General features: G+C 38.8%; 1 protein-coding gene across 8 annotated transcripts in view; it reads left to right on the forward strand.

The window, feature by feature from the left end:
- Window positions 1–14,723, forward strand: part of ATP9B (ATPase phospholipid transporting 9B (putative)) — a 296,321-nt gene that overhangs the window by 253,559 nt on the left and 28,039 nt on the right. For 7 of the 8 annotated variants that reach the window (XM_073331797.1, XM_073331803.1, XM_073331798.1 and 4 more), the window contains 2 exons: window positions 6,820–6,981; window positions 12,921–13,013. In XM_073331797.1, coding sequence (XP_073187898.1) covers window positions 6,820–6,981; window positions 12,921–13,013 — 255 coding nt within the window. The remainder of the gene's footprint in view (window positions 1–6,819; window positions 6,982–12,920; window positions 13,014–14,723) is intronic. The other variant, XM_073331800.1, reaches the window with a different exon arrangement.

Genomic DNA, 14,723 nt, shown 5'->3' on the forward strand with positions numbered 1-14,723 from the left:
AGTCACTGAGTATTTTTCACTGCAAATTGGAATCATTTGAACTGTTGCTGAACAGGTGGGGAGAATTCCCCCAAATCTTTACAGAAAATAACTTGAACGCTTGGAAACACTCAGTAGGAGAGCAATAGTGAAAAAATTCTCCCCCACCTCCATATATTCTCAAAGAATAGTCTTAATTTTAAAATGGTGTGTACATATCCTGTGTATCCTTTGTACATCAGGTTGATTTTGTGTAGATTAAAAGTAACTCTGTTGGCTGCAGTGAAGTTATTCGCAATTTATAGTGATTAAACTGAAAGTGGAGTTTGGTTCATGGGCTATAAAGTACACTGAGCAAATATTTTCTGAAAGATTTAGAGTAGTTACATGCCTCTGTCCGAAGAGGTATTTGAACATGGTTTCATAAAAAGCATATTATCATTTTCTCTTTGCCAAGATGAAGCAACAGTTTAAATCTGAGATATACTGCACACTTTATACAGTATTGGATATGTTTGATTCAGATCACCATCCAAAAGGTTACATGCATAGGTCAACTTTATCTCAATTTACCCAAGCTATCTAACTATATGTTATAGAAAGCCATCTAGATATAATCGGTTGCAAAACCCAAAACAGTGGGCTATATCCTTGAATCCAACCATGTGTTTCACAGTGCAGAGCCAAAAGGGAGTGGGGAGAAGAAGGGAGACAACCAAGAGAGGGGGAGATAGCTACATGCCATCTTTATGCCCTCAGTCCTGGAGTTGCTTGGTCTGATTCAATGCTTAAAGCAAGTAATAGCAACCTTAGGATATCTCTTTGAGTATGTATACACTTCAAGCTGGGGGTATGATTCCCAGCTCAAGGCAACATACCTGTGCTAGCACTAAAAATAGAGTATAGCTTCTGTGACAGGAGCTATGAGAGGGTCTAGCTGCCCTGAATACATCCTAGGGTCTCTGATGGGTGTGTACTCGGGGCAGCTAGTCCCTCATGCTGCTGTGGCTACGCTTACTTTTAGCACAGTAGCTAGATTACAGCTAATGCGAGTACGTCTCCTCAAACTGGAAATTACATCCTCAGTTCAAAATGTAGATATACCCTACCTTGCACCAAGCTGTAACAGCCCCTGTGGGCCATTCTAGCAATTGGAGAACTCCAAAACACAGCAGTGCTCCAGATATCCCCCTTCCTTGGTTATGTTCCCTATGCCAAGTGTGGCAGCGGGAGGGTTGTCTAGAACTGGATACATCAGCGGGATATCCAGGTATCCAGAAATGAGAACTGACTGAAAAAAATTCAGTATAACAATTTTCTGTTGGATAATGCTGCTTTCTCAAAAAAAAAACATTTCATAGGAATGTGTCAATTTGAATAAAATTTCCAGCAGAAAATTTTTGAAATTTGAATCAAAATGGAATATTTCATTTAGACTTTTTTTGTTCTGACTTTTGATTTATTTCTTTAACTTTTAATTTATTTTAATGTTTTATTGTATATGTATTTTATAGTTTAATGTTTTGACATTATCAAAACTAAAAATTTGGATAGTTATTTTGATGTTTCCAAAATGAAATATTTAGCCATTTCCATTCTGCAGTAAATTTTAAAATACTGACTTTTTCTCCCAGTTCAGGACTAAAGGAAAATTCAAAATGTCAGATTTTCCCGCAAAATGGAAACTTGGACTTCTGACCGACTGTACCAAAATACTGCATTTCCAGCTACTCTGCATTGCTGGAGTGGTACAAAGGAGTCTTAGGGGTTGGTAGTGTGACAACGTCCTTTAAAAAAAAAAAAAAAAAAAACTGCATAAGCACAAGTTAAATATCACATCATTAATAAAAACTAATCACTTAAAAATGTGGAGAGGAATAGTTAAGAACAGAACTCCTATGCAACCCCCAGAACTAACAAACAAATGCATTATTCTGATCAGGTTATAAAGGAATGCCGCTGTGTCCCCAGTCTCAGCAGGTAGGGGGTGTTTGGCTAGGCAGCTGAGGAACAGACAACTCCTGAGCTCGTGAGAGGTGAAGGGAAAGACAGGCTCAGTTACTCTGAAGCCTTCCTCCTACCTCTTCTTCCCGGAATTCATATGAAGATTGTGCCTCTGTGAAGATGAGACAGGAAAAGAGATGAGGCTTCTCTGACTCTTCCTCCTACCCAAATGGCTAGGCTTTGCACTTAAAAATCCACTGTTGGGTCTGTGTTTCATTCTCCTGCATATCTTGAACAATGCATATTTCATCTAAAACATCAACCTTAACTCTGACTAATAACATTGTTGACTTGAGGCTTGGGAGTTTTTTTAAAGTATCTTTCTTAACTTGTTAAATACGAAATATTATCAGTTAATATCTGTATTAATTGACATGCATAATTTTGCAGTAAATAATTTGTTACTGCTGTTTCCTAAGAATAAAGTTACAGATGAAGTTTAGTGGGGAAAACATAGAACATTAGTGATTAATAATAAAATTATGTAGGTTGAGTTTTTCAGGCTGATCAGTGTGACAACTGTGTGTACATATACACATTTTATTTCTTTTTCAAAAGGCTATTTATATTTTGAGATTGATGAAAGAATAGTATTTATTTTAGGTTAGAGTTAAGATAGCTGTGTTATAAAATATGCATTTTATTACTCAATTAGAATAATGTTTGGTTGTATATGCAATGTAAGATTTATGATGTCCTTAACCATTCATTTTTTTATCTTTAATAAATACTAGGGTTTTGTGACAGATGTGATAGGTAACTACATTGTTCTCATTTAGCAACCTTATCTATTTTTATGGAGTTTTCTAGAAACTTCCAGTTTAGTTTTACATCTTTCATTTTGTGCTTTTGTTAGGCAAATGATACAATATTTAAGTAGACAGGATGGCTAGGTTGCCAAATTATTAAATGAAAGGAATGTGCAGTGTTGTGCAAGCTACTAATGGCTCTTGTGGAGCCCTGCCTCATTTTGTATGTACCTCACAAGATATGCACATTCACTAAGTCAGCCACACAGTCATGCATAGTACAGTCTGCCTTCATTCCTCATGTTGGTAAAAATACTAAACGTCCTACTAAATAAAATGCCAACTTGAAGTGCAGGTTTCTTTGTAATGCAATTAATGCATAACCTATTAGCCCATTCTGCTTGCTGACCAAGTCGTTGTATGTTGCATTGCACACAGTGTAGTGCTTTTTTCTTATGAAAAAATCTCAAAGCAGTTAAAACACTACAAAAGGAGGAAAACATAATTAGTCTGGTTTTGCTGTTCTAGCTAAGTACAACTGTTATAAGAGTAACTGTTATAAGGGTCCTAGATATGGGTCTACCTCCTCAGAGATTAGGTTGCGGGCAACTTTTTTTGTAAAGCTTTGGCATATCTGTTCCTTAGTTATCCCATTCCAAAATGCCAAGGAAAGTATTTGGTTTTGCCTTAAAAGCACTTGGTAAAATCACTTTTATTGCTTGTCCTTAAGGTTGGGCAGCCACTTGATGCTGCTTTAGGTATTATTTCGCTACTGATGGAGAGGGACAGTATCCACGGCCAGAGAGACTATTTTAGGTGGAACAGTAACCACTGGTAGCAAATTAACACATCTGAATTCACATGACTGTTATGACTACATAGATTAGTGGATCAGCTTAATTTTGGAATGAATACATAAAAAAAGAAAAAAGTAATACCTGTTTCTGATGCTCATTCCCAATTGCCAGGAAGGGATAGGGAAAGAGACATTCTGCTACCTTGGTGGCAACAGCGGTCCCCAGCAGCTCCTCTCCATCATGTTCCATTGCTGAAGCTTCATTCACTTTGTGCTCTAAGGCTTTCCCTGGTATTTATACCCCAAAATGCATCATGCTTCAGAAACTACAGAGCAAGTGAATTTTACTGTTAGAGTTTCAGAAGAGTGATGCAGAGCAAAGGGAATAGAGTTGCAGTAGTAAACTCCAGAAGAGTGGCAACAGAGTCCACCTGCCCCAAAGAAAGGGGATACTTTGGTAAGGCCTTTCCTCTTGCCCCTCCACTGGTATTCACCACATAAGTAGTATTTGCACAAATACCCAGTTTGGGTATTCATGCCAATTCTACTATTAATACTTCTTTATATATCTCCCCCTCCTCCCCCCCACTTTGCAGCTGGTCATTATATTTTTAGCACTGAAATGTCTTTTAACCAAAAGTATTCTGCCTTCAAAAATACATACATTAAACCAATGTTTAGTTGAAAAAGTAAAACCAAGTATATCATTCAAATCTAATTTTCCTAAAAGTCAAAAGTATATGAAATAAGGAATGTAACTTAAATATTGTTTGGTTTTATTTTTCGTCACTTTTAATATGTTCTTATTGCTATGACAGAAAATATGGGAACCCCGTGGTACCCAAAATAAGAACCCCAAATTCTCATAGTTGTTAGCCAAAATATAGTATGTATATTTGCTAAATATGCTATGTATATACATCTGTAACATATGCTAACACCCGAATTTTTAAAAATAGGAGCCTAAAGTTAGGATATTAATTTAGTGTCCTGATTTTTAAAAGTCATGAAAACCAAGCAGCTTCTATTGATGTCAAAAGCAAATGCAAGTGGTCAGCATGTTTGAAAATCAGACCACTTATTTAGGTACAGAAACATTAATTTAGGAGCCCAAGATTAGACTCCTATTTTTAAAAATCTTAGCATAAGCGAATAAAGTGTCTGCTTTATATTTAAAAAGTAGAGAGTTTGTGTCCTTTTAAGGTTGAACTATTAACATTTATATTCATTTTTAACTTGAGAGAGAGTATATTTATTCTTACCACTTTTTCTAAAGAAAAAAATTATCTGATCCAAAACATTTGATGTGCCAAACCTCAGATTAACGCTAAATAGAAAAGAGCAGTTCAGCTTTATAATGATATAAGTATAAAATCAAGCATATTAAAGAGGTTAAAATCTTCAAATGGTAAAGTTAAACATAATACAACTAAGACTAACTCTAATTAAAATAATTTGTAGCCTGCGGTGTGTGGTTTTTGTTTTCGGTCTTTTTAGTGACTATGCTGCCCACACTGTCCTATTTAGTAAAATTTCTTTCCCTGTATAAGCATTCTTCTCTGCTTTGAATCCCTTTTTACAGCTAATCCACACTTTTGCTGGTCATTTTGTACAGCAATCCTTAACTCTTCAGAAAGAGCTTGACACTTTTTCCCCAAGGACCCCCAAGCTACCTATGACTGAAACCCAAGTACAGAGTTGGAGCAAACAGGAAGATAAGAGTGAGGTTAAGCCATCCTTTGATGGAAATTGGCCCTTTAGTACCAAGTTCAGGCATGAAGAAATCTTGCAGGAGGACAGCCTATTTTCGCATGCACAGAACAATATTTGGGGAATCAATTTAGGAATGTTAGAGAACTCTGGGTATGTGAAGCTAGGACTTAACAATATCATTCTTGATACTGTCAGGGTCCTGTTGGTCAAACACATGTTTTAACTGGCTGGTACCAATGTAAAGTTAATATGATTGTCTTAAACTGAAGCCTTTCAACCACACAGTTGACTCTTGTGCCTTATTATCCAGCTAGATTACAGTACCACTAGTGATCAATTCTGAACAAACTTCATAGAGTTGTAGCCCAGGTATAATCTAAAATGACTGTGTTACAAACTACTAACTCAAATGGTCTGTGAAGCCAAGCATGAACTAAATAATAAACACATGTGAGTCACCAAATATAGAACGCTTAAGTCCTAGCTGCAAAGGGACACAAATGAGATGATAGGGTATTAGCAGAAAGATGCAATTTACAGGTCAGAATGTAATAGTAACCTTTCACTGTGAAAATTGAAAATTAACCTTGGGAGTATTGGATCATTTGCAGCTTGTGTGGTAGTTTTATTGTAGAAGAAAATCTTTAATAGACTTTCACTGTGATTTTGGAACTAAAAATGTTGTTTTTAAAATGTTCTTATTCTCTTCCAGTAACTATCTCTTTTCAATATTTTCATTTATTGGTGCTACAGTGAATTTACAGGCACTGACAATATCCTGTATTAGTTTGTTAGAGCACTCAGGCCACCTCCTTCTAATTTAACTTCCCATAAGGGGCTACATAAAGTGATCTACTCACCTTGGGGCAGATTCTCAGCTGACATCAATTGTCATGACTCCACTGAAGTCAATGGAGTACATTTTATAAGAAAAGTAATCAGCTTATACGTTTAAGTGACTACAGTATGCTGAAAAACATTAAGTTACAAGTTACAAGCTTTTTGTTGTCTGTTTAAAAATTGTAATAAGTAAACATCTATGAAACTACAAAGTTACAAAAAATGCCTAACGCTGAATTACTCCCATTACTTTGTATTCATTGGTTTTTTATTAATGTTTTTATGAACATTGTAGAAAGCAGATTTATTATTGTATTATGTTTTGCATACACCCTTTGATATGTCCTCTGTTAACTCTAAATGAACATATTCCTTTAGAAAAAACAACCCATTTTAGTACTAGAACTGTTACAGGAAAATATTTCTGCACGGTACACTCTAATGATGGTACAACCTCTCTTCAGTAAATAACTTTCTGTGCGTGAGAAATAAACCCAAATAAACCTGTTTATGTGCTTTATAGTGAGTTTATAAAAATACATGTACCCTTATTGTTATATTTTCATCTTATACAAAAATATTTCCATGTTTAAATTCCCTTCCACTGTACATGAGGTTTGTTTTTCTTAGTGGCTTAGGAAGAGTCTTGACCTTTAAGCTGAAGTCAGTTGTTTGGCTTTAGTGTAGTTTACACAAGGGTATAATTGACCTTTAACACTTCAACATGCTTTTCTTTAGGTAGCTCTGGTACAATGGACAGAGAGTGTTGGTCTTACTCTGGTTAACAGGGATCTGACCTCAATGCAACTGAAGACTCCAGGAGGACAGATTCTGACATATTATATTCTGCAAGTTTTCCCCTTCACATCTGAGAGCAAACGCATGGGAATCATAGTCCGGGTAAATGTTTTAAATATTCTTTAAATTGTTTGTTGTTACTAAGAGCTTTTTTTTTTTACAGTGTACCTGTTTACTCAATATAACATTTCAAAGTATGGATAGTTCACATATTTTTCAAACGTTTCAAACATAAAACTTGGAAGGTTTGTAAATAACACTCGTTTGTCAACAAAATATTCAACAAGATACTGTAAAAAAATTAAGACAGTCTCTGCTGCCAGGTGCTCCATTTAGGTGGAACTCTCCAACAACATGGGGCCAAATTGACTTCAATACTTCATGTATAGAGCAGCTTCCACAATCACAACCTAAAAACTCCAGTTTTAATTTCCCCATTGTACCTATTATAGTTCTGTTAAAGTTCCAAGACTTAAGAGTAATATTCAAGTACCAAATGTACTTTAATATACAGGGGCAAGTTAGTGACTGACAGTGGCTGAGACACAAGGGCGCAGATCCACAAAGGTTCTTAGGTGCTGAAGGGTATGTCTACACTGCAATTAAAAACCCAGGGCTGGCCTGTGCCAGCTGACTCAGTCTCCCAGGGTTCAGGCTGTGGGGTTCTTTAATTGCAATGTAGATTTACAGGCTCGGGTGCAGCCCAAGCTCTGGGACCCTCCCATCTCACGGGGTCGCAGAGCCTGGCTCCATTCCAAGCCCAGAAATCTACACTGCAGTTAAACAGGCCCCTAAGCTTGAACCCCACAAGCCCGAGTCAGCTGGCACAGGCCAACCATGTGCCTAACTGCAGTGTAAACATTCCCTAAGTCTGAGGTTTAGGCACACATGTCCTAGTTTTAGTCTTCACTGTGATCCTTATAACTCCTAACTCTGTAGGTACCTAAGTTTTCAGGGTACAAAATCTCTAAACACCTAATATTTTTACATCTGGGCATGCACACTGCTGCCCCACTCTAGACATTTATCTCTTTCCTACTCCCCAGAGTGGTCCACAAACCAGGGGAAGATGGGCATTCACCCGCCTATCTTATGTACAGGGTCCAATCAGGTAGGCTTGCTCAGAGGCCGCCTACTAGAGTAGGTCTTACTCAAAATCTGGCTGGTGGTGCCTACCTTATAACGTATAGCCCAGTGGTTAGAGCAATTGCCTGGGATATGGAAGACTCAGTTTCAGTTCCCCTCTGCCTGAGGGGATCAAATGATGTGAACAGGGGTTTCCTATTCTTCAGGAGAATGGTCTAACAAGTGAGCTATGGGATATTCTGATGTAGGACTCCTTCAGTCTCTCCTGTTGAAGCTGTTCCATTTTCAGGTGTTGTGGATTGCAGTGTTGTTCCTGTGATTTTTTCTAAGCACCTAAAAGGTAGGCATTGCAGCACTCAGCATTGCAATACCTAGGTCCCTTTGTGGATCCAGACCAAAGTGCTAGAAATAGAGGTTCCTAAGGGAAATGTTGAAACAACCTCAACCACAGCAGCCAAAAATACTCCATAATAATACAAGGAAGAATAAATTGAATTAGGATTGTTTTTGTAAAATGTAGGTGGAAATACTTTAACAAAAGGACTGACCTCAGAAGCTAGCAATTCTGTTGTCTATTTTTGATTTTCAGAACTTGGTTGTAAAATAAAGTGTATTTTACAAAAAGTTTAGCAATATTTTATGGTCATAAAGTTTAAGTGGTAATTATATTACCAGTCACTTCTGGGGAAGTGCATCTGCACAAAAATATCTTTAGACTTTATTAAGAAAGTGATTTGTAAATTGTGGAATAACGATTTGAGCGATATTATGTGACTTTGTATTACTATATCATTGTATCAAATTATGTTTCATTAAAATACAATGCAACTTCTTAAAGAAGTATACAATATCTCCAGCCTTCCTATTTCTATTGTCTAACTGGATTGTAAGCATTTCTGGATGGGAATATTGTCCTCTTTCCATTTTCAAATCACCTAGCCTACATTTTATACTATACAAATAATAATGTATAATTAGGGCTTCTGGTTTTTCTTTTCTTTAGGGCTTCATTTATTTTTAGCAGTATTGGAGTTTCATAGAATCATAGAATATCAGGGTTGGAAGGGACCTCAGGAGGTCATCTAGTCCAACCCCTGCTCAAAGCAGGACTGATCCCCAATTAAATCATCCCAGATAGGTCAAGCCTGACCTTAAAAACTTTTAAGGAAAGAGATTCCACCACCTCCCTAGGTAACGCATTCCAGTGTTTCACCACCCTCCTAGTGAAAAAGTTTTTCCTAATATCCAACCTAAATCTCCCCCATTGCAACTTGAGACCATTACTCCTTGTTCTGTCATCTGCTACCACTGAGAACAGTCTAGAGCCATCCTCTTTGGAACCCCCTTTCAGGTAGTTGAATGCAGCTATCAAATCCCCCCTCATTCTTCTCTTCCGTAAACTAAATAAACATCCCCAGTTCCCTCAGCCTCTCCTCATAACTCATGTGTTCCAATCCCCTAATCATTTTTGTTGCCCTCCCCTGGACTCTTTCCAATTTTTCCACATCCTTCTTGTAGTGCGGGGCCCAAAACTAGACACAGTACTCCAGATGAGGCCTCACCAATGTCGAATAGAGGGGAACGATCACATCCCTCGATCTGCTGGCAATGCCCCTACTTATACATCCCAAAATGGCATTGGCCTTCTTGGCAACAAGGGCACACTGTTGACTCATATCCAGGTTCTCATCCACTGTAGCCCCTAGGTCCTTTTCTGCAGAACTGCTGCCTAGCCATTTGGTCCTTAGTCTGTAGCGGTGCATTGGATTCTTCCGTCCTAAGTGCAGGACTCTGCACTTGTCCTTGTTGAACCTCATCATATTTCTTTTGGCCCAATCCTCTAATTTGTCTAGGTCCCTCTGTATCCTATCCCTACCCTTCAGCATATTTACCTCTCCTCCCAGTTTAGTGTCATCTGCAAACTTGCTAAGGGTGCAATCCACACCATACTCCAGATCATTTATGAAGATATTGAACAAAACCGGCCCCAGGACCGACCCTTGGGGCACTCCACTTGATACCAGCTGCCAACTAGACATGGACCCATTGATCACTACCCATTGAGCCCGACAATCTAGCCAGCTTTCTATCCACCTTATAGTCCATTCATCCAGCCCATACTTCTTTAACTTGCTGGCAAGAATGCTGTGGGAGACCGTGTCAAAAGCTTTGCTAAAGTCAAGGAACAACACGTCCACCACTTTCCCTTCATCCACAGAGCCAGTTATCTCATCATAGAAGGCAATTAGGTTAGTCAGACATGGCTTGCCCATGCTGACTGTTCCTGATCACTTTCCTCTCCTCTAAGTGCTTCAGAATTGATTCCTTGAGGACCTGCTCCATGATTTTTCCAGGGACTGAGGTGAGGCTGACTGGCCTGTAGTTCCCAGGATCCTCCTTCTTCCCTTTTTTAAAGATGGGCACTACATTAGCCTTTTTCAGTCGTCCGGGACTTCCCCGGATCACCGTGAGTTTTCAAAGATAATGGCCAATGGCTCTGCAATCACATCCGCCAACTCCTTTATCACTCTCGGATGCAACGCATCCGGCCCCATGGACTTGTGCACGTCCAGCTTTTCTAAATAGTCCCGAACCACACTTCTTTCTCCACAGAGGGCTGGTCACCTCCTCCCCATGCTGTGCTGCCCAGTGCAGCAGTCTGGGAGCTGACCTTGTTCGTGAAGAAAAGGCAAAAAAAGCACTGAGTACATTAGCTTTTTCCATATCCTCTGTCACTAGGTTGCCTCCCTCATTCAGTAAGGGGCCAACACTTTCCTTGACTACCTTCTTGTTGCTAACATACCTGAAGAAATCCTTCTTGTTACTCTTAACATCTCTTGCTATCTGCAACTCCAGGTGTGATTTGGCCTTCCTGATTTCACTCCTGCATGCCCGAGCAATATTTTTATACTCATCCCTGGTCATTTGTCCAATCTTCCACTTCTTGTAAGCTTCTTTTTTGTATTTAAGATCAGCAAGGATTTCACTGTTAAGCCAAGCTGGTCGCCTCCTGTATTTACTATTCTTTCTACACATCGGATGGTTTGTCCCTGTAACCTCAATAAGGATTCTTTAAAATACAGCCAGCTCTCCTGGACTCCTTCCCCCCTCATGTTATTCTCCCAGGAGATCTTGCCCATCAGTTCCCTGAGGGAGTCAAAGTCCGCTTTTCTGAAGTCTAGGGTCCATATTCTGATGCTTTCCTTTCTTTCTTGTGTCAGGATCCTGAACTCGACCATCTCATGGTCACTGCCTCTCAGGTTCCCATCCACTTTTGCTTCCCCTACTAATTCTTCCTGGTTTGTGAGCAGCAGGTCAAGCAGAGCTCTGCCCCTAGTTGGTTCCTCCAGTACTTGCACCAGGAAATTGTCCCCTACATTTTCCAAAATCTTCCTAGATTGTCTGTGCACTGCTGTATTGCTCTCCCAGAAGATATCAGGGTGATTGAAGTCTCCCATGAGAACCAGGGCGTACGATCTAGTAACTTCTGCGAGTTGCCAGAAGAAAGCCTCGTCCTCCTCATCCCCCTGGTCCGGTGGTCTATAGTTGACTCCCACCACGACATCACCCTTGTTGCTCAGACTTCTAAACTTAATCCAGAGACTCTCAGGTTTTTCTTCAGTTTCATTCTTGAGCTCTGAGCAGTCATAGTGCTCTCTTACATAGAGTGCAACTCCCCCACCTTTTCTGCCCTTCCTGTCCTTCCTGAACATCTTAAATCCATCCATGACAGTATTCCAGTCATGTGAGTTTTATATAGGTGTCCAAAATTCAGGGCTTTTTCATAGTATGAAAAAGTGATGAGTAATGTATGTTTTATACATTACTCGTTATGGTAGTATACTCTGAGTATCTCTTCGTAATGTTCCTTGGTGCACTTTAACATAGTGCTGTTTCAAACAGCACTACGTTTAAGCACACAAGGGAACCTTTAGTGCACACTAGCACAGGCCACACAGGCCAGTCAATGTGCAGCATGTTTGTGTGTTTTATAAATCACACCCCTGTTACTGGGGTCCATGTTACTGCTCCATGCAGATAGGCCTTTAGATACAAATAACCATTTCCAGTGTTTTTCCAGTGTTTATTGGATAAACACCAATTTTATTTATTTTATTTTATTTTTTAATTGGGAGTGTTTTGTCAGTGTTATCAGTTAAAACCTAAAATCAGCAGCCCTACGTATGATCTTAATGGGAAGACTTATGTATCTGTGGGAAAGGTGTCAGCTTTAATACAGAAATGTATTTGTGCTGTATATCACAAAAGAGGAAGAACCTTCCAGTAGTTAGAACAGAGTCTAGGAGTTAAGAAATCCAGGCTTTATTTTCAACTCTGCCACTGATGCACTTTGTGATCTTGGGCAAATCATTTAGGTCCACTATTCAAAAGTGACCCCTGTAATTTTGCCTCCGTTTTTAGAGCAACCAAATTTTAGCTATTTAAGGACTAATTTACAAAAATGCCGAGCACCTGTATCGTGCATTGACTTCATTTGGAATTGTAAGTGTTCAGCACCTCTGTAAATCAGACCTTAGATATGTAAAGTTGGGCTCCCAAAAACTGAGACCCCCAAAATTATAGATCATTTTTTGAAAATTTGGGACATTACCTCTCTTCCTCAGTTTCTCTCAATGTATAAAATGTGGTGCAGTCAGTTTACCCTATCAGTTTGTGGATTTTAGTTGTGAATATGCCCCAGAAGGCTAAGATGTGCACATTTTATGGATAAAATTAATTAAATTGGTAATAAAACTTGCTGACCTTTTTGTAAAGTGCTTTGAGAACTTGTATGAAAGGTGCTATGTATATGTTAAAGGGTGATGGTCACTGCTATTGGCTATTTCAAATTTATTTACTGTATCAGAGTATAAGAAGATTGTTTTGTAGTTATGGTCATTTTGATTAAACAATGTGGACAAAATATTTCTTCTGCTGTTTTTCTAAAATTGCAGGATGAATCTACTGGGGAAATCACCTTTTATATGAAAGGGGCAGATGTCGCAATGTCCACCATTGTACAGTACAATGACTGGTTAGAAGAAGAGGTAAGAAATATCATGAAAATTGAGTAGAACAGAGCAGAAAATTAAGTAGAAGGGACTGAGTACTTTATTTTGTCATGGGAAAATATTTTGTAGCTGAAATTTGCAAAGAACAGAAGGAGAAACCACAATGTCTTCTTTACCACAGATGTTATTGGAATAAGTTCAGAAATGGAAATCTTGAATCAAAGCAGTAATGGATTGTGAAATACAATTAAGTGGATCATGAATAGGTTTTAAGGATTTGCAATTGTTTCCAAATTTTGTATAACCAAGAAAGGAAAGCAGAGGTAACAGTTTTACTGAACAACATAGCAACCTAAGACTAGGGATATATTTGTTATGTTGAATGTCCCTTCCAAAACAAATGTACACATAAAACACAAATACTTTTGAGAAGTATTCTATATATAGCACCTATTAGTCTCTTTACTGTTACAATTGGCTGGGAATCCTGAAATATCTTCATGGATGTAGCCAAAATTAAATAAATTTGCTTAACCAAGTGTGTATAAACATAATTTGATAGTAATATAAGCTCCATATATATATTTATTTGCACAGATTACGTTTCAAAACTGCTTATATATTTTCCACTGTGTTGCTGTAATAGGCACCAGTAATCACCCTAATCTGACCCTGCATACAGACGATATGGTAATACAATGATCACACCATGTATGTTCATAATGGTATTGGCAATATGAATCAATATCTGCTTCAGGGTGGTTTGATTTAATCAGGGACATGAATAAATTAAACTCCCTGAAGACCTAGCAAAATGTCATAAAAATTACTTTTGGCGATAATGATACACAATTAATTGTAAAATACTTGTTTAATTTATTTAACATTATGAGGTCCAGTCAATAAGTGTTTTGCACCAGACAGGCAGCATCAGGCCTGTTTTTCATTAAGACAGTTGTTTTATGCTTTTTTTTTTTAAGACTACTTTTAGGGTGTAGTCTTTTGATCAGCAAGAAATTCATTTGCTACAAAGAAGTTTCCTTGACAGTCATTGCTTGGCTCTATTGCATATGCTTTAACCATCTAAAAGATTAGTATAACCAATTCTAAAACTTCAGTCAAAAGGAAGTCTCCTTATTTAAAAGATTAGCAGGAATCCAAGTCACCTAACTAACAGTAGCATACTGTGTTGTCATATAGGAGAACCAAAGTGAAGGTTTTTTTTCTGATTCAGTCTCTAGCTATTCCAGATAAGTAACTACGGGAAGAAATTCATGACTGTTAAAGATGGGGGGAAACTATAAGTCCATTTACTATAGTACATCTTGCTAGAGCAAGATTGTGCTTTAGAATATATTCTTCAGTACTTTCTTCTATCCAATTTCACATATCTCTCTGCAGTCACAGGCACTGGCTTTCCAAAGTGCCGGGAGGTGCTTGACCCCCAGCTCTGCTCCAGGCCCTGCCCCCACTCCACCCCTTCCCCCAAGGCCTTACCCTCGCCCCACCTCTTCCTGCCCCAGCACCACTCCCACCCTCCCTCTTCCCACCCAGTTCTGCCCGCTCTCCCAAGCACATCTCATCCTCGCTTCTCCTCTGCAGCCTCCTGCACACTGCGAAACAGCTGATTGGGGAGGATGGGGGAAGCGCTGATCCGCGGGGCCCACCAGTGGGCAGGAGGTGCTGTCGGGGAGAGCAGATGGGGGGCTGCCAGTGGGTGTTCAGCACCCACCATTTTTTCCCTGT

The sequence above is a fragment of the Lepidochelys kempii genome, chromosome 2 (genome assembly GCF_965140265.1).
Source record: "Lepidochelys kempii isolate rLepKem1 chromosome 2, rLepKem1.hap2, whole genome shotgun sequence".
Lineage (NCBI taxonomy): Eukaryota > Metazoa > Chordata > Testudines > Cheloniidae > Lepidochelys > Lepidochelys kempii.